Source organism: Bombina bombina, chromosome 1, assembly GCF_027579735.1.
Source record: "Bombina bombina isolate aBomBom1 chromosome 1, aBomBom1.pri, whole genome shotgun sequence".
In the NCBI taxonomy this organism is placed as follows: Eukaryota; Metazoa; Chordata; class Amphibia; order Anura; family Bombinatoridae; genus Bombina; species Bombina bombina.
In genome coordinates this window covers 484,326,151-484,346,695 of record NC_069499.1, presented here as the reverse complement: position 1 = coordinate 484,346,695, position 20,545 = coordinate 484,326,151, and the positions used below count along the sequence as shown (strand labels likewise).

The following is a 20,545-nucleotide window of genomic DNA, read 5'->3' as shown; positions in this document are numbered from 1 at the left end:
CGGTCCTCGGCGCCCGCTGTCCTCGCCGGCATGGAGGCTCCTCTTCATCCGATGCGGTTTAGGGGTTAATTAGGTTTATTGCCATGTGGGGGTTTGTCAGTTTAGGGGTTAATTAGGTTTATTGTGATGTGAGGGGTTGGCGATTAAGAGGTTAATATTTTAATTATGTTATTTGCAGATTTTTTTGTTATACTACGTGCGAGCGGTTACATGTTTTTTATTTATATCTTGCAGGCGTTTGCATGTTTTTTTTAAGGCTTCTGGTTTGCCTACGCTGCATCCAGGTGGATTCAGAAAATGGCAGGGTGGTGAAAGACACCACCGGCATCCAGGTGGATTATTTTGGCTGCCTCGGGCAGCCAACATTCCTTTGAGGATGCATACGGACACATTACAAATGCAATTTAGTATAGTTACTTCCAGTCAGTCTATTGTATCCTCGTATTTCCTTGTAACTGTAACCAGTGAACTCTTTTAAAAAGATATGAAACTAAAATATAGTTTTAGATAGTTTTTCCTGTTCACATTACTTTGAGCCTCTCAGGGGACTTATATATACAGTATTGCCAGCATGTATGTTGCAGGACTTTTGAAGCATCTTTAAAACTACTGTAAATGCACAAGAAGAAGAAGATAACAGCAAGAAGATAACAGGCTTCTACACAGCCAGATAGCTATTTAGATAATCAAAGTAAAAACCATATGTATAATATTCGCTGTACTTTGAGAGCTTCAAGCTGTAGAAATGTCTTGATATAACTTGTAGCAAAATGGATAAAAAACAGGCCATAAAAAATAAAAAATGCCTTAAAACTTTTATTAAAAATATTAAGAGGTAGAAGGAATGTGCTATGTTACACATTTAGGTGATCACTATTACAGAATCTCCAACTAACTGATCCTTAATTTGGTCCCATGAACAAAAAAGGGGAATTTTGTGGAATAAAATGTGGAAATAATTTTCTAAAATATTAAAATATACCCCATTGTTACAGGTGTGACCCCATTTGTACTTTATGCATTTAGTGCTATATACTGAAAAATCATTCTTGGAGGATCCTGTTTTGTTTTACTTTCTCGTATCTTCAATAATATTAGCTATAAATAATTACCACAAATTTGCAACTACAAGTGCATTTTTATAGTATGAAAAGGTTATGTAAAAACTGTTTAAATTTAAACAGGAAACTAACAGGAAGTGAATGAACATGTACAGTCCTGGGATTAGAGCTCACTGTCTGATAGTGACAACTCCTACAGAAAAAATAGATTTTATTCAGTAAAGGGACAACTATTTTTTATTTAAAAAAGAAACAATGCACTGTAATACATTTTTAAATATTTTGTTTCAGATACAATTTTTTAATGTCATGTCCCTTTAAAGGAACAGTAAACATATTGCAACTTTAATATAAAATCTGTAGTTATGCATAGTAAAACTAATTTGCAGTATACTTTCATTATTTATTTTGTCCCCTTTTAGCACTAAAAATTGTGAAATTTCTAATTCTAAGAGGTGGAATACTGAAGACTCCTCAAAGCTAATCATGTTGCAAAGCTTTTCCTAATTGGTTTTATCTGATTACAGCTGTGAAACAAATGACTTTATACTAAAATTTTGACTATAGATAGCTTTGTTGTCAGCAGACTCAAGCCCGGATTAGCAATTTAGGCAAATAGTTGGTGGAGTTTGGCTATTGAAAAACAATTACAGAAAACATGCTGCTGTTTTTTTGTTGTTGTTTTTTTAAAAAGAGTTTGATTGGCTGGTATGTTATTCTATAGCAAGACAACAGACATATCTTGTAATTACAAAGTGTTTACTCTCCCATTAAAGGGATAGAAAGGTCAAAACTGAAATGTGCATTATTGCATTTTAATTTTAATTAGAAGCATTTTTGCATTATTCTTCCATTAGCAAAAATACTTCTAGCAAAAGTTATTAATGTTTTTTAGTGGCATATGCAACAAATGCTGTGAGGGCCCAATGCACTAGAGAGTTGGCTGTGGTGTATTTTGGGTCTGTAAAGACTTCATTGGTGTCATATGAGCCACTACTGACTTTCTGATAAAGTATGGTGAATACTGGCCCATGGGCCTATACAGCATATCTGCGTATGCTGCATATAAACAGTAATACCTTTTACTAGGAGTATTTTTGCTAATGGAACTATATTGCAAAAGTAATTCTATTTAAAATTTAAATGCACCCATGTAGATTTCCATTTTGATCTTTCTATCCCTTTAAGTACTTGTTAGCATAAAATATGTTAGGATACATTTTCTGGAGCTCCCCTTTATGATTTTAAATACTAAAATAAGGTATTTTCGATTTTAAGTTCTCCCTCTGAAGTGCAGAGATAATATTGCATTTGAGTCAGTAAAAGTGTCTTTGTTCCACCGCTTCATTGCCTCATGGGACGTGTAGTTCACGTAGAGTATTTGTAGTTTTGTGTTTAAACCGGAGCTCTTTGAGAGTCTCACACTGTTTACTGTGCAGAACCACTAGACTAGGTATTTGTTCTACATTTAAACAAATATTTTTACAATATATATTATCTAATCCTACAGAAACGCAAACAGTGTCTTCCTTTTTAGTTTAATAATAACCTTAATAATCTTGATCTAAACAAGTGCATTCCAGATCCTGTAACACAAAACAATCTATTTACATACCTACTTTTAAAACATATTGTGCAGCCACCAATCAGCAGCTAGCTTTCAGTAGTGCATTGCTTCTCCTGAGCCTACCTAGGTATGCTTTTCAACAAAAGGATACCAAGAGAACAAAGCACAGTAGATAATAGAAATTCATTAGAAAGTTGTATAAAATTGTATACTGTGTCTGAATAATTAACGTTTAAAATTTACTTTACTCTCCCTATAAAATCAATTCAACCATGTCTATTTTACAGTCATCAACTTCCTACAAATTAAAATAACAAATAAAACAACCTTGTAAGCTATAAGATGGGGAGACATGACCTCAAGACAGCATACTTCACACAGGCAATTGTGTATTTTTTTAAAGCCAACCCCTTAACCCCATTTCAGTATCTGCAAGATCCATGATACACATATTGTTCTATCCATCAAGTTTAATTTAATACGAACAAACAGACATGTAAATATGCATGGGCAAAATTTTGGTTCAGCCAAATCTTTTGTAAAACTCTTGAGGAAACTTAGGTTTCAACTCTTGGGAGGATCACAACTGCAGATGGAAAAAAAGTATATTTGTATCACCAAGACAATTGGGCTATTATGACGGCATAGACCAAGCAGTCTGAGGTGAAATATAATAAACTTAGGTAAGTTGCTAATAATGCAAGCACAGCAAATCAAAGCACCCTGATTTCTCAGATCTGTTATTGCCTCGCAGACAGGAATCAGTGTAGAATTGCAAGTCATTATAAAAGTCTTTTATGGTCACTAATAAGCAACACTGAACTTCCTTTATATACCTGCCTGCAATAAATTGACAGATTATGCAGGAGTGGTTGTTTGTGCAAAAAAGAAGTGAGAGAGCAGCTTGATGTTTCTAGTTGTACTGTCTCTTTAAATAGCACACCGGAGTAGGTCTTGTGAATAGGCAAGTAAGTTGAAAGGAGCACAAAGTTTGTATAAGCAGAGTAGAGCTTTAGATGTTATGGCTGTATATATATGCAGTTAAATGAAAAGAAGATTCTATTTAAGCAAAGCACTCTCTGCTGTTAAAGGGACCTTCCAGTCAAAATATAAATGTATGTAGATTAATTACATCTTTGAATAGAAACATTATTGTAATATACATATATTAGCAAAAATGCTTCTAGTAAAAGTTATCACTGTTTTAGTGTTAACATTTTTCTCAGCACGTGCATGTGAAGCATAGCTAGATATTGTTGCTGCATCCACATTTTAAATACTGCAGATGCTCAGATTATCACTGGGGCTTGTTTCATGTCAGCAAGTAATAAATTGAGTCATTACCAGATGTTACAAGTACCTTAGGCTCTCTGATCAAGTGCTGTGTTTAAAATGCTGGTGCACGGTGCATACTTAAATACACTTTTGAAACAGCTATAGCTTTTGTTAGAAGCATGTTTGCTAATGCATGTATATTACAACATTTCTTCGGTTCAATACCGAAATGCACCGATGTGGTTTCCAATTTTGACTGGAATATCCCTTTAAGCTCAAGATGTAATGTGAGCTTAAAACAGATAAATAGTCCTTACTTTACAAAGGTAGTCTCCCAGGCTTGTCTGTGTAATGCAGCAGGGAATGCACACAGCTTGAACTCCAAGCAGGCTGACAGGTTTAGTTCAGTACTTCAGTAGAAATAAATGAAGCTTGTAATTTTGCAAAGCAATGATGTCCGTTTGCAAACAGGTAGCAGAAGTGCAATGAATCCCATTAGGAAGGATCAAGAAAGGAGTCTGAAATGAAGGCTTAATTTCCAAGTTGCAGGAACAAACAAACAAACTGTGAAACAGTACTATCTGCAATAACTAAGCACCTGTTTAATGTCAGGTGATCCCTTAAGTAAAGGGAAAGGTAAAACCATGTGATGTGGAAATGGAAGGAGAGATGCAAAACACGGAGTGGAATCCTCACATAAGCCCCCCTTCAAGGAAGCCGATCCTCGGCTTGATGCTTAGGTCTGTGTGGGTAACGTCTGTGGAAACGAGAAAGCAGCCTAGGGGCATTGATATGAGGGTAAGGTTCCCAACTATCCTCATCTGGTGAGTAGCCCTTCCACCTCACTAGATATTGTAACTGGCCATTGCATATTCTAGAGTCCAGAAGGTCCAGAACCTCAAAGGAGTCATCATCAAGAGGTACTGGCTGAGGAGGGAGTATAGTCTTCGTTGTTGAAGAACTGGCAGGTTTTAGCAGGGAGACATGGAAAGTGGAATGAATGGGTAACAAAGATGGAAGATCCAAAGTAACAGCATTGGAATTGATGACCTGAGTGATGGCAAACGGACCTAAAAATAATCCGGCTATTTTTTTGCTAGGAACACGTATTTTAATGTACTTCGTTGAGAGCCAGACTTTATCACCCACAGCATATTCTGGAGACGGTCTTCTACGAAGATCGTAATATTTCTTTTGAGTAGATTGTGCATTTTGGATGTTTTGTTCTTCTGAAGGAATTCCAGGTTACGATGGTCAGTGTAGATAATTATTGGTTGTACCGTGCCTTCCAAGAGATGCCTCCAAGTGTCAAATGCTCGTTTAGTTGCACGTAGTTCTTTTTCTCCAATGGAGTAATTTATTTCAGCTGGAGAAAGTAATTTGGAATAAAAGGCGACCGGATGAAGCGGTTCTGTGAGACTTTTCCTTTGTGAAAGAATGGCTCCTAGGGCATAGTCTGATGAGTCAACCTCAAGCACGAACTGAAGGGAAGGGTCTGGAAACTGTAGAATAGGTGCAGAGGTAAATGAACTTTTGAGATTGTTAAAAGCTTCATTAACTGAGGTGTCCCAACGAAAAGGTATGCAAGTGCTGGTAAGTCTTTCTATTAGTAGGTTGTGGCCAATTTCTGACAGATTCGACCTTGTTTTCTTGCATTTAAATACCCTTAGGTCCAATGGTATATCCAAGGAAGTTTATTTGTGTGGTGTGAAACACACACTTTTCTAATTTTGCGTACAATCTGTGAACTTGGAGTCTTGAGAGCACCCAGCTGACATGTTTCACGTGATCTTCCATGGTGTTTGAGTATATAAGGATGTCATCCAAATACACGATGTCACAGATGTCAAGCAGGTCGTGGAAGACATTATTCACGAAGTACTGGAAGGTGGCTGGAGTGTTGGTGAGTCCAAAAGGCATCACCAAATACTCAAAGAGGTCGTATCGGGTTCGAAATGCGGTCAGCCACTCGTCATCCTCTCTTATACGGACTAGATTGTAAGCCCCTCTTAGATCAAGTTTAGTGAAGATCTTTGCATGTTGAAGACGCTCGATGAGTTCGGGGATGAGGGGTAGAGGGTAGCGATTTTTTATCGTTATTTTGTTTAACTCCCTGAAATCTATGATGGGTCGAAGTGAGTTATCTCTGTTTCTAACAAAGAAAAAAACAGCAGCTGCTGGTGAGACAGAAGGACAAATAAAACCTTTTTTTAAGTTTTCATCGAGGTAAGTTTTAAGGTGGTTCAACTCTGGTTGACAGAGAGGATATAAATGGCCAAAAGGAGGTGTGGTGCCAGGTTTTAGGTCAATAGGGCAATCGTAGGAACGATGGGGTGGTAAGGTCTCTGCCTCCTTTTTACTGAATACTTCTGTAAACTTTTTGTAAACCAGAGGAATCATGGGTTCTTCAGTCAAGTGTAATAAAGTAGTCGAATGAAAACAGGTTTGTTGGCAATAATCAGAATTGAAAGTGATGTCCAATGAACTCCAGGTGATAGTCGGTTCATGTAAACGAAGCCATTGCAGGCCAAGGACTATAGGAAAGAGTGGTGAGGTGATAACATCGAAACTAATATATTCTTGATGTGAATTAAGAGTAATTACTAAAATGGGAACAGTGTGGTGTGTGATAGGTCCAGAGGAAATCCCAGAGCCATCCACTACACGAATAAAAACTAGAGTCAGTTTTTTAATGAGAGGAATTTTATTAAAGGGCCACTGTAAGTAAATATTTTCTATGCCTGTTACTAACTAACTACCCCAAATATGCTTTTTATCAATAGCATTTAATTAACATATCTCTACCGTATATCAGAAATCTTGTCTGCAAATGTAATTGTTTTCCAAACCCACTCCGTGGGTATCCTTTGCTCTGTACCAATCCGTTTACAATACCTAGGTTTCAAAATGGCGCTTTAAACACAATTTCATTGGTTTAAGTATTTTGAACACGCAGTGCTGAAAATAGTGGGCAGGATAACGTGACATCATTGGCGAATAAAAGATATAACTTTTATAACGTTATGAAACTTTGTTTTGGAGAAAATATAGGTCAGTAGGTTTTAATTAATGTTTATTAACTTTAATATGTTAGTTGTTTAGCTTAAAAATTATAACAGAAAGTAATCCTTTAAGTGTGACAATAGATGTATCTATATAGTTCTCCTATGCCCCTGTATCAATTATGGCCTCTATCTTCAGTTGCTTGCAGTCCCACTGTAAAGAGAGGGGTAGAATGCAGTGAATAGGTTTGTTAAGCACAATTAAAGAAGTCAAATTTGGAGATGACTTACAGTATTTGTTCTTGCGAATAGAAGGACAATCTCGTAGAGAGTGGGCAGCAGAACCGCAATACATACAGAGGCCCTTAGATTTACATCTAAATCTTTCTTCTGAGGAGAGAGGGCCATGGATAAAACCTATTTCCATAGCCTCTGGGCTACTGGTGGATGAATGGGCATGATGGTTAGCCTGGATTGGTTGGATAGGTTTCTTATAAGGGGAATCAGCATAATGTCGTTCCGACTTTCTCTCTCTTAGTCGTCTATCGATTTGCATGACCAATCTCATAAGGGCTTCCAGGGAATCAGGGAGGTCAGTACAAGCGAGTTCATCTTTAACCTGGTCAGAGAGACCTAATCTGAATTGACTTTTCAGGCCAGCTGCATTCCATTGGGAGTCAATTGCATGCTGTTTAAACTCGGTGATGTAGGTCTCAACCGGTCGATTGCGTTGTCTTAACTTCCATAGTTTATTATCATCAGTATGTTGAAGGTTAGAATCCGAATATAACTCATCCATGACAGCTAGGAAGGACTGTAGAGAGGAGAGTATTGGGCTGTTGGACTCAAACAAGGTATCCGCCCATATGCGGGGTTCATCACGTAAATAACTGATCATTGTTAACACTTTGGTGTTATCATTGGGATAAGTGATAGGCTTCAAATTGAAGGTGAGAACACAGGCATTCCTAAATTGCCGATATGAATGTCTATCTCCATTAAACAAATCTGGAGGTGCTATAATAGGTTCAGTTGTAGCCTGCACAGCAGCTGGTTTGCTGGTAACTGTATCCTTTATAACTTTCCTTAGTGTTTCATTTTCGACTTTAAATTCTCTCAGACCCTGGCTGAGCTCATCCACCCTTTGTGACAGGTTATAAACAATATTTGGGAGATCTGCTGGATCCATAATCAATAGGCTTAGTTATTCTGTAAAACTCTTGAGAAAACTTAGGTTTCAACTCTTGGGAGGATCACAACTGCAGATGGAAAAAAGTATATTTGTATCACCAAGACAATTGGGCTATTATGACAGCATAGACCAAGCAATCTGAGGTGAAATATAATAAACTTAGGTAAGTTGCTGTTAATGCAAGCACAGCAAATCAAAGCACGCTGATTTCTCAGATCTGTTATTGCCTCACAGATAGGAATCAGTGTAGAATTGCAAGTAATTATAAAAGTCTTTTATGGTCACTAATAAGCAACACTGAACTTCCTTTATATACCTGCCTGCAATAAATTGACAGATTATGCAGGAGTGGTTGTTTGTGCAAAAAAGAAGTGAGAGAGCAGCTTGATGTTTCTAGTTGTACTGTTTCTTTAAATAGCACACCGGAGCAGGTCTTGTGAATAGGCAAGTAAGTTGAAAGGAGCACAAAGTTTGTATAAGCAGAGTAGAGCTTTAGATGTTATGGCTGTATATATATGCAGTTAAATGAAAAGAAGACTATATTTAAGCAAAGCACTCAGTGCTGTTAAAGGGACAGTACACTGTAAAATTGTTTTTCCATAAATGTATTTTAAATGACATGTTATACCAACTGCAAGGTATAAAATATTTGAGAAATTGCATTTTCGGGTTTATTTGTGTATCTGAAGTAGCAGGTTTTGTGCTTTGAAACCACAGCCTATTACAATGGGTTGAGCTTCAGGTAATATCAGATCTCATTATGTTATCACTTTTATGTGCACAGACTTGCTTCCTTATCTTATATTTGTCTGGAACACCAAAGCTCAATACATAGAGAGAACAATGGAAAATTATCATTTTATTACTTAACTATCCTGCATTCCACTGGAAGTGTAATCTCGTCTGCTGACTGTGTTTACTTAGGCTTGTCAAAAGTGTATACGCCAGTATCAAAACTTTCAGTATAGGTTGGGAAACCACAAGCTAAATCAGCTATTTCAAATGCTGAAATATGAGTAAAGGAGCTACTTGCAACCAATTTAATACACTCTAGCAATTAAAAAGGATCATTGGGAATAATTTAAAGGGGAGAAAGTTTTTGGGTGAACTGTCCCTTTAAGCTAAAGATGTAATGGTAGTCTCCCAGGCTTGTCTGTGTAATGCAGCAGGGAATGCACACAGCTTGAAATCCAAGCAGGCTGACAGGTTTAGTTCAGTACTTCAGTAGAAATAAATGAAGCTTGTAATTTTGCAAAGCAATGATGTCCGTTTGCAAACAGGTAGTAGAAGTGTAATGAATCCAATTAGGAAGGATCAAGAAAGGAGTCTGAAATGAAGGCTTAATTTCCAAGTTGCAGGAACAAACAAACAAACTGTGAAACAGTACTATATGCAATAAATAAGCACCTGTTTAATGTCAGGTGATCCCTTAAGTAAAGGGAAAGGTAAAACCATGTGATGTGGAAATGGAAGGAGAGATGCAAAACACGGAGTGGAATCCTCACATCTTTAATTCCATATATTTAAAATACTTTGTATTTCAAGTATTCGGTGCGCGTGTAATTCGGTATTCATCTCGTTTTATCAAACTAAATACTGACCATTTGTATAACGTTTGCATTTGTTTGCATTAAACAATGTAAATGTTCCAAAGCTACAGGTGAAAAAGTTCATACTTAGTTTATACTTACCTTTAGCGTGCTGGAGAGTTGTGCCAACCCACTCCTTTTCTTCACAGAGCCCCAGCCTTGCTAATAGGAGGCTTCACGGCAGCTCCCAGGGAGTGCACTGAAGGATATGTGTGATATCGTGTTGCACTATTTAACACAACTATAGATATTAACGTCAGGAACACTCACAAGTAATTGGCTAGAAAAGATAGGCGAAAAGAGCCTCAATTAATTTCAAACATGCTCTTGCCTGAACAATATGACCCTTAATACAAATAAGTTTCTATATTTATGTACTTCAGGGTATTGCTTTATACTAAACATGTTTTACACTTAACCTTTCATCAGGTTAATTATGTTCCTTTCTCATTATAAACACTGTACCACTGGGAGATTCTGTTCTCTTTCAACCAACACTTGGATTTTTATTTGTGAATTACTTGCACTTCTCCCTTTAGCAAGCATCATTGTCATGGTACAAACTTCATCTATTTTTCAATTCCATCCATTGTCCCTGAGTCCTGAAGTAGCTGAAGAAAATAGCTAATAAATGGGATTGCATGATATTAGCCAGCGTCATTTTAGAATATGCATAATAAAAATGTGTCATTTCTGGAAATCATTGTCAACCATCAAAAACAGTGCTGATAAATCTATTGCACTGTCTACAGTTTGTGCACCATCATCATGAGAGTATGTCTTGCTTCATTTATATTTGAAAGAAATACAATTATAATAATAAATAGATGTATAAATTTAATTTGAAAATTGATTTTGCCTCCAAATAACACATCTGTAGAGTGCTGCAAATATTGAGGTCAGACTATTTAAAGTTAAGTCATAAACCAAGTTACAAACAATAATTTAAGGCATTCAGCTTCTCTGCAAATGAAGCTTGTGGTTGCACTGTTTAATTTAAATAATCACCAATATCTAATGATGTCATCTAAAAAGCTATAATTTCTTCAAAGTGAGAAATATCTACTTTTTTTACTAGGCCATTATGTTTATATTTAACGGAGCCCCAGAGGTGTCACACAAGATTATTTTATGAATCGTGCGCACATTTTGCTAAATCGTGAGCACATTTCACTAAATCGTGCGCAAATTTTGCTAAATCGTGTGCACATTTTGCTAAATCGTGCTAAATAATCTGTAATTAACTTGTATCTAAGGCTTTGCACCAATGCCCCTTATCTTAGAGGTGTGTGCATACTTGAATCCTGAGCTGAACTTAAGAATTTGTTTTGCTGTTCAAGAAAATAAACTAAAGACTTTTTAACCGCATAACCGTGAAGGTGCCTTTTTTCTTGTTCTTTGAGACATACTTGAATTTAGCCAATCAGTGATAACTCATGATTCAACGCGAGTCAGCTCAGTGTTAGCTATATGGTACACATTAACTAGCTTTTGTCTTGCTGTGAAAAACTTATAAAATGCTATGGATTTTAGTTCTTATAAATTATATTAATATAACAATGTTGGTTGTGCAATATTGGGAAATGGGTAGTAAAGGTGATATCTTTCTTTTTACACAATAAAACATTTAAAGTAAACTGTTCCTTTACACTTTACACTGTACTCAGACAAATAATGTCAATGTAAACAACACATTTTTCAGCTATACTGCTTTGGAATCCAATCCCTATCTTTTGGATAACCTTTGCAATGTACAGCATTGTGTGTACAATAACACAGGCTTCCATGATTCTATTGTGCACAGAGCATTATGAAAATGTGTACAGTTCTCACTGCCATTTTTTTCTTTAGGTAGTGGAATCAAATTGGATGTTTCCATAGTATTAATAAAAAATGAATTACCAACATTACGCTGTTTGAAAAGACAGAAGAATGTGACAATAATTTATAGAGAAATGACAGAAAAATATGTATTTTAAATTGTACAATTCATAATTTTTTACAGGGAGCACAAATATTTTGTTTTGAGAAACCAGTTTTTAACCTGAAAAATTAACTAATTTCTGTTCAATATATACTTAAAATATAATATAATTCATGTACACCTATTTTACCTCCAATAATTTGAATATAATTGCATTGTATTGTGAAAGGATAAATATACTTTATGCTAAATGTGCTGCTTGTCACATAACATAAAGCTAACATTGGGCTTTTAGAAATCCATGTGACTGAAGCTAAGGTGCAGTTACAGTCTGTCTGTACTTAGTCTCCAGTCTGACACACTGGGGGATATCTATTAAGCCGTAAGTGGATCGTCTTGAGTTAGTGTTAGGTTTATTTAAGGTTTTTTTGGGTGGGTTTTATTTTTAGATTAGGGTCTGGGCATGTAAAAGAGCTAAATGTCCTTTTAAGGGCAATGCCCATACAAATGCCCTTTTCAGGGCAATGGGGAGCTTAGGTTATTTTAGATAGGTTTTTTATTTGGTTGCTTGGGTGGTGGGTTTTACTCTTGGGGGGTGTTTGTATTTTTTTTTTTTACAGGTAAAAGAGCTGATTCCTTTGGGGCAATGCCCCACAAAAGGCCCTTTTAAGGGCGATTGGTAGTTTATTGTATGCTAGGGTTTTTTTTTTATTTTGGGGGGGCTTTTTTATTTTGATAGGGCTACTAGATTAGGTGTAATTCTTTTTTATTATTGATAATATATGATTTTTGTCCCGTAATTTAGTGTTTTTTATTTTTTGTAACAGCGTTTATTTTTTGTTTGTAATTTTTAATAAGGTTTAATAGTAGATTTAAATAATTTGAGTAGGGTTAGGGTTTTTTAATATGTAATTTAGTTTATTTAATTGCTAGTTTAATTTAATTGTAGTATAATAATTAGGGTAGGTTAATTAATAGTTTAAAATTAGTTTAATTTAATTCTACAGGTAAGTTTTAATTTATTTTAAGATAGGGATTTTGTAATTTTAATTTAAAGTTAGTGGGTTGTTAGGTTTAGGGGTTAATAGCTTAATTTAGTTTATGGCGGTGTGGGGGGCTGACGGTTTAGGGGTTAATAGGTTTAGTTAGTGGTAGTGATGTTGGAGGCCAGAGGTTTAGGGGTTAATACTTTTATTTAGGTTGCGGCGGTGTTGGGGTGTGGCGTAATAGGGGTTAATACTTTTATTTAGGTTGTGGTGTGGTTGGGAAGAGGCAGAATAGGGGTTAATACATATATTTAGGTTGTGGTGGGGTCGGGGAGCGGCGGGATAGGGGTTAATAACTTTTATTTCGGTGGCGGCGATTTTTGGGTGGCAGATTAGGGGTGTTTAGACTCGGGGCTTATGTTAGGGTGTTAGGTGTAAACGTAACTTGTTTTCAACCATAGAAATCAATGGGATATCTGGCAGCATCTAACATAAGCTTTCGGTGCTTTCAGAATCCCATTGATTCCTATGGCATCCACAGCCTCCAGGGTGGTGGATTGAAAACCAGGTACGCTGGGTCGGAATAGCCGAGAGCGTACCTGTTAGAAATTTGATAAATGGGAAAAAGTGTCAGATAGAGCCGAATGTGTATTCGGAACATCTGTAATGACGTAAGCATCGATCTGCGTTGGATTGAGACCGGCAGATCGTATGTTACGTCACAAATTGCCAGTCTGTAGGCAAAATTTAATAACTAGGTCGGATCAATCTCGCAACAATTACGTTGTGGAATTCCGGCATATTTGCGGTTGACGGCTTGATAAATATCCCCCACTGACTGAACTGAAACTGAAAGTGTAGCTGGTGAGCAGGTTGATCTATAAGTGGGAGGATTCATGCTTAAGGTGGAATAGCATGATTATAAATTGTCCACATGATTTAGCAAAAATCGTGCACATGATTTAGCAAAATGTGCTCCCGGTTTAGTAAAATGTGCCCACGATTTAGCAAAATGTGTTAACGATTTAGTAAAATATGCTCATGATTTACCAAACTGTGCTGACGATTTATAAAAAAAATTCTTGTGTGACACTTCTGGGGCTCCGTAATATTTTGTACTAATTTTAAGTATATTTTTGTAATTAGTATTTAAAATGAGAAGGGAGTATTTCAGTATTTTTGTGTTTTTGTATGTCAGAAGTATTTTATTGTAAATTGATTGTTTTCATGTTATTGCCAACTGACTCTAATGTTTCATACTTTTTCTAATCCTTTCACATCCTTCAAATACAGCAGCTGTGAAAAAATAATTCTACTAGTAAGTCACACAATGCAGTTGCCTAGAGGAGCAGGAGCACACAGCATGCAGCAGTATCTCCCTACCAATAGTGTGTGTGTGCAGCTATGACTAGATTATTTTTTAAGTACCGTAATTTGTTTTAGAAACTATCACTTTAATAAAACAGTGGAATAAAAGATCTTGCCATGTGTAATATATTAATAAATGCACTGTTTGATACATTTATATAAATATCAAAATGTTTACATAAGGCCAGATTACACTTGGTGCGCTAATACCAATATCACTGGACCATGCTGCCATTAGGGCACAATTTTGATATGAGTCCATGCAAAGCACGTTAACCAGCCTATACTTTCAATGAATATCACAACCACTCTAACTTGCCCAGGTATTACAAGTTGAAAGTTATTGTTAGCGCTCGAGCTAAAACCAAAACTGTGCTAGAATATTTAGCATGACTTGATACCTGAAGTAAAATGTAAGGGTTAAAAAAAGTTACAGAAAACACATCAAAACACATTAAAATAAAGTATTACACACATATATACACTTTTTAATAAAAAATATATTAAAAGTGTTACAAGGGATAACCCTTAAAAGGGATAAATACATTGTTGAGCCCTTCCCAGTCAAATACCTTGAAACATGCAATATAATTTTAATAATTTTAATGTTTATTTGAATAGAAATATTTTAAATCCCTGTTCTTCACTAACAAAAATGTTGTTTTTATTTTAAAATTAATGTTTATACAGTACATATATCTGTATATATTCATATACTGTAAATCTATAGGTATAGATCTGTAATTTACAAAAAATATATTCAGATTTATTTAGAAATATATCTTTTAAAATAGATTTTTCTTATGTGAAGAACATAGGAATTAAAAGTATTCCCAACACTTCAGGTTTAGTACAGTTGGTCTAACTCGGTGTGCGGTAAACTCACTAGCAATAACTGTAAGTTTTTTTAGTTTACAGCACGCCCCATGGAAGTCTATGGGAAAATAAGTTAGCGCGGTCGCGGTAACCAAAGTGCTGAAGTTAGTGTGCATTGGTCTTTCGCTCGGGCGCCAATTTTTTACTTGTAACCCAGCCGTGGTAAATTTTTTCTTCGAGTTCAGTTAGGTCACAAGTGAAAAAGTAATTTAGAGCACCACTTGTAATCTGGCGCAAAAAAATGTAATAATGTATTTATTGTGGTATTTTCACCTCTTGCCTAAAGCTATTCTTTAAAACAATTCATAGAAAGATTAATTATAAAGTAGTGCAAGCTCCTCTTGATATAATCATTATTTGCCTTTTCTTCTTTGCAGATTGCGATGTTTGGTGAAACAGCTTGAGAAGGGCGATATTAATGTGACTGACCTAAAGAATAACATTGAATATGCTGCATCGGTGTTGGAAGCTGTGTACATTGATGAAACCAGGTAATCTGATTGATCTTAAATAATAGGATTAATTACAGTAGAACAAACTGTGTAAATAATGGTGCCAAGGTTATTGTGATTACTAGTAACCTAAATAATTGTTCTTGGAGTGGCAGTGATTACATAGCACAATGCTACAGTTTATTAATTGATCTTAACACAACTGTCATTAGTCATTCAATATGTTTTGTAACTTCTGAAGTGGGAAGAGCAGATTCTCCATTTAGTGTTAAAAGTGTTGATATTACCCATTGTAAAGAACAGAGTGGTCTGGACTGTTAATTGTGGAACTAAGGAGTCGATTTATCAAAGGCTTAACAAGCCTTTTGACCCCCTACGACTGTAGGTTTTCACAAGAGAACCTGCAGTCCTTATTTAACAAGCAGCGATCATCAGACCGCTGCTTTTCTAACCTTTCGCCACCTCTACAGTGGCGAATTTCAATCGGCTCCTGCCGGATGCTAACAGCTGGGCCGGAGACCCCTTGACCATGTGAGTCTGTCGGCAGGTCCTCCAAAGCAGGTGAAATAGAGCCTCAGAAAGCTGTCTGAGCTGCAATGTCGATAGGCAGCGGTATAGTGAAGGGCAAACAGGTGGAGTGATTAGTTGGCTTTTGTAGCGTTATACTCCTTTTGGCTAGTTTGCCTATTCAGTATAAAAGTTCATATAAGGATTAAAAACATCTGAGTATAATAAAATAGTATTTATTGAGCTTAACAACGCGTTTCCCGGCCGCAAAGCTCTTGGCCGTTTCCTCAGGTTAAATACAAAATGTGCCTACAAAGAGGCTTAAAAAAGTATACATCGGAAGTGATAGGACATTGAATTGACCTATCTAATTTACTCCTATTATCAATTTTCCTTCATTCTCTTGCTATCTTTATTTGAAAAGCAACAATGTAAGTTTAGATGCCGGCCCTTTTTTAGTTCACAACCTGGGTTGTCCTTGCTGATTGAACAGCACCAATAAACAAGTGCTGTCCAGTGGTCTAAACCAAGAATTGGCTGGCTCCTTAGCTTAGATGCCTTCTTTTTCAAATAAAGATAGCAAGAGAACAAGAAGAAAGATTGATAATAGGAGTAAATAAGAAAATTGCTAAAAATTGCATGCTCTATCTGATTTATGAAAGAAAACATTTGGGTATCTGATTTAATAGGAAATATTAAATACTCAAATGTTGAAGCACTCGAAAGTGATGCAGCATAGCTGTATAAAGCTGACTAGAAAATATCACTTGAACAACATGTAAAAAAAGTAAGATATTTTACCTCATAATTTCCTTAGTAGCCATATCCCATTGTAAAGGGACTTTAAGCAGCCAAACAGGTTGCTAATCCTGAATCTTGCAAGGAAGCGTACATCTGGCATGTGCAGGCAAAGTCATTTTATTTCCCTACTTAGTTTAAGGAAGTTTACTATGAACTATCGCAAGATTTCAGTGAAATCTCATGAGATCACAGTAAAGCAATGCATTACCTCAGCGTATTGGCTATTGTTTTGTTTTTGTTTTTAAACCTGCAGCTTGACAGTAGCTGAAGGATAACTGTTTACTGAGCATTTACTATTTTGAACTGAAGAAATTTAGAGTTAAAATATATTCCCTTTTTACAGATGTTCATGTGATAGTTTCTTGTCAGCTTTTTACAGTTATGCTGCATCACTTTAAAGTGATTTACAAAATAAGTATTATATCCCTTTAAAGTGTTAATAATGGCTCCTGCTATGGGGAGGGGTGATTTCATGATAAAAATGAGCACTTAAGGTATTCATTATAATACAAACTACTACCTAATTTAGATACTCATGGATTTATAAATGTGGTCCTTTGTACATGTTGTGATCAAAATACTCTAAGCAAATTAATGTAAAACTTACAGGTGTGCTAGAATGTGCACAGTCACACTTCTCAATTTGCCAAAGACAATTAGCAGCCTGTTCATCATCATTGATAATACTTTCCAATTACCATAGTCTTTTCCTCATTTTTGAATGGCATTTGCTTAGTCTCAAAACAGCTTGTGTTTCATTAAAGCTCTTAAAGTATTTAGTTGCAGGCCGCAAGAGAATTGCAAATTAAAGCTTGTGACCAAGTGAATGTCAAATTATTATTTAGATCAAATCACAGCAGTTCCATTATTCAAATGAAGCAGCAATTTAAGTAGTATAAATATATAGAAATATATGGGCTGAAGATTTTTTTTTGTAATTGGAGGGTTGGCAAATACATTTTAGATATACTACTAATAAAATATGTACTGAACTTATCAAAAAAACTTTCTCATGAGTAATGCTGTAGATAGATGTATAATATTGTTTTGGGTTGTATAAGTGCCAGGGTATTCCTGAAACATATTAAAAAGATACACCTGTGTTAGTGTATAGAAGGCATTGTGCCCTCCCTTGGCCTTATGTTGGGTAAATCTGTTACAAAACAGAATTAAAGTTTACCACTTAAAGGGACACTGAACCCAAATTCTTTCTTTCTTGATTCAGATAGAGCTTATTTGAAAAAGAAGGCATCTAAGCAATTTTTTTGGTTCAGACCCATGGAAAGCACTTGTTTATTGGTGGGTGAATTTATCCACCAATCAGCAAGAACAACCCAGTTTATTCAACAAAAATGGGCCGGCATCTAAACTTACATTCTTGCATTTCAAATAAAGATACCAAGAGAATGAAAACAATTTGATAATAGGAGTCAATTGGAAAGTTGCTTAAAATTGCATACTCTATCTGAATCACAAAAGAAAACATTTGGTTTCAGTGTCGCTTTAATATAACATAAAATAAATCCTGTAAGAATAATGAACTTTTAAAAAAAAAATGCAAATGAAATGTTAAAAATAGATACATTTGTTATTAATACACTATTCTTGGTTGTTTGAAAGGAAAAGTAATTTCAGAGACAGTTTCCCATAAGTCATGAGCTAAAGACCATACTTGCTAAATGATTTTACTTAAAATAGTATAATAAATAACTGAACTCTATCCATACAAGGACTTGGTATGAGTTCATTTGTGAAAGGACATTTAAGGATTGTATTTTTTATATCAGATACAATAAACTATTGAGGTATTTGGATATCTTTATAAGTATTCAATTTACATCAACTCAATTTCAGAAACTTTCATAATCTTCGTGTATATTTTTCTTAAACAATATTAAATGTTCTAAACTGAAGCTATTATTAATTCCAATCTCCACAGTAGAACAAATCATGCATATGTAAACATTGAAACAATATCTGTATGAAAAAGCTGCTTGAATTGCTGTTGAACTTATACCTTATGATACATTGCTCCTTGGCTAATGTGTACAGATCCCATAATTATATTGGTCACAGATAGGGCCAATAGGTGTCCAGTTTTCAATCAGATAGTTCAGTATTTTAGCAGGCTGTCCAGTAAAATCTTCACAAAAATACTGGACACTTAAATGTCCAGTTTTCTAAAATATGGAGCAGAAATAAATGATTGGCAATGAAATGAGTCAAATCACTACTGTTCGTGTGTGGTGCAGCAGCCAAAGAGATAAAATGCTTGATTTTAATGTAGCTGGCAGACATGGGGTAAAAAGACTGCGCAGTAGTGAAAAATATACATGGTTGGATCAATAGTAATGGCGTTTTTGGGGGGAAATTTTGTCACACCAGGTACCATCATGCCCACACATCTAGAGATTGTCCAGTATTTTTGTGGTGGACAGCTTGCAAACCTCATCACAGAGGACATATGCCCACAAGCATCAAAAAACAATGTGTCTTTATTTCCAGAAGAGATCTACACTGACAACAAAACTGCCCTCTTTTACATACAACAAAGAAAATAATTGACTTAAAAGTTCCTTTAATAGAAACCCTAAAATAAATATCATCTACTACCTGTGTCTACCTTTAATTATTAATTTATTTAAAAACCCTTTCTCCCCATCTCTCCTTTCTCCAACTCTTCTTTAATGTTGATTACTGGATGTTTGGGAAAAAGTAACTACCTTGTAAAAACAGGGCAGCTGTCATTTTGAGATGATTTTGGAGTGCTACAGAAATCAATGGGGTGTATATTATCCCTCTAGCATCTCCTACTGCTACTGGTTGGTTTGGAGTAAGTAAAAATGCATAAACCAATGGATCTAGACAGTAATCATAAGTGACTAGTGTGTGTAAGTCTGACCATATGAATGCTGTGTACATTTAGCATTTATAGGAACCTCAATAAAATTCTGAAATGCTAAATGAGCAAGTTTTTTTCTATTTCCGTTTTCAAAGTATTTTAATAGAAATATTTCCCCCCTATTTTGTATGTCTAGGCGACTGCTGGACACAGAGGATGAGCTATCTGATATTCATACTGATTCGGTTCCATTAGAAGTCAGAGAATGGCTGGCCTCTACTTTCACAAGGAAAATGGGAACAAGAATAAGACGACCCGAAGAAAAACCAAAGTTCCGAAGTATTGTGCATGCCGTCCAAGCTGGAATATTTGTTGAAAGGTGCAAACAAATATTTATTTGATTGAGCTAACATTTAAATCAATTTCATAGAAACTAGTTTATATAAGTATATAAATATATAAATGATATTACTGTTGGAAGGAAACTGATTTTCATAAATTTTAAATGTATATAAACACAAAAAGCAGCTGATATTGACATGCCAATCTTATGAACAGCTACTGTTATATGCAAATCCAACTACAGTGGTTTAGGGGCAATGGAAATATACATACTCATTGGATATAAAATGGAATTGAACACTTTTGAGAGCTTTCTAAATGAAAAGTTCAAATGCCTCAAGCAACCTATTAACAACCAGTGTTATATTATACATGGTTTCAAATTCTCCAAGAAAACATTTTGGCTACGTTTCCAACATATTTCCAAGATATTGACATCATCTTATTTTTTTTTAACTCATAAATGTTTATTTCAGGTTTAACATTTCCAATTTTTAATGGGTATCCATCTAAAACAGGTTTATTGTTTTAGGGCCAGCTTAGCCAGAGTGACACGCTATTTAGCGCTTTCGTTGGAGGGTAAACTTTGCTAGAATTAATCTTTATGTATGCGTTGGGATGTGCATGTATTGCAAGCTGAAAGTAAAAAGTTTGTGCGTGAGCGAAACACATTGCGCGCTAACCAAATATTGTGACCGTGTTAAAGTATTCTCCCCATAAAAGTCAATGGAGAGTGCAGAAGAAATAAAAACTAACACCGA

At 35.5% G+C, this 20,545-nt stretch overlaps 1 protein-coding gene across 1 annotated transcript in view; it reads left to right on the top strand.

Moving 5' to 3' along the window:
- The window catches only part of PDE1A (phosphodiesterase 1A), a 545,834-nt gene that overhangs the window by 398,412 nt on the left and 126,877 nt on the right, over positions 1 to 20,545 (top strand). Inside the window, exons 2-3 of the mRNA XM_053698529.1 lie at positions 15,218 to 15,331; positions 19,639 to 19,821. Coding sequence (XP_053554504.1) covers positions 15,218 to 15,331; positions 19,639 to 19,821 — 297 coding nt within the window. The remainder of the gene's footprint in view (positions 1 to 15,217; positions 15,332 to 19,638; positions 19,822 to 20,545) is intronic.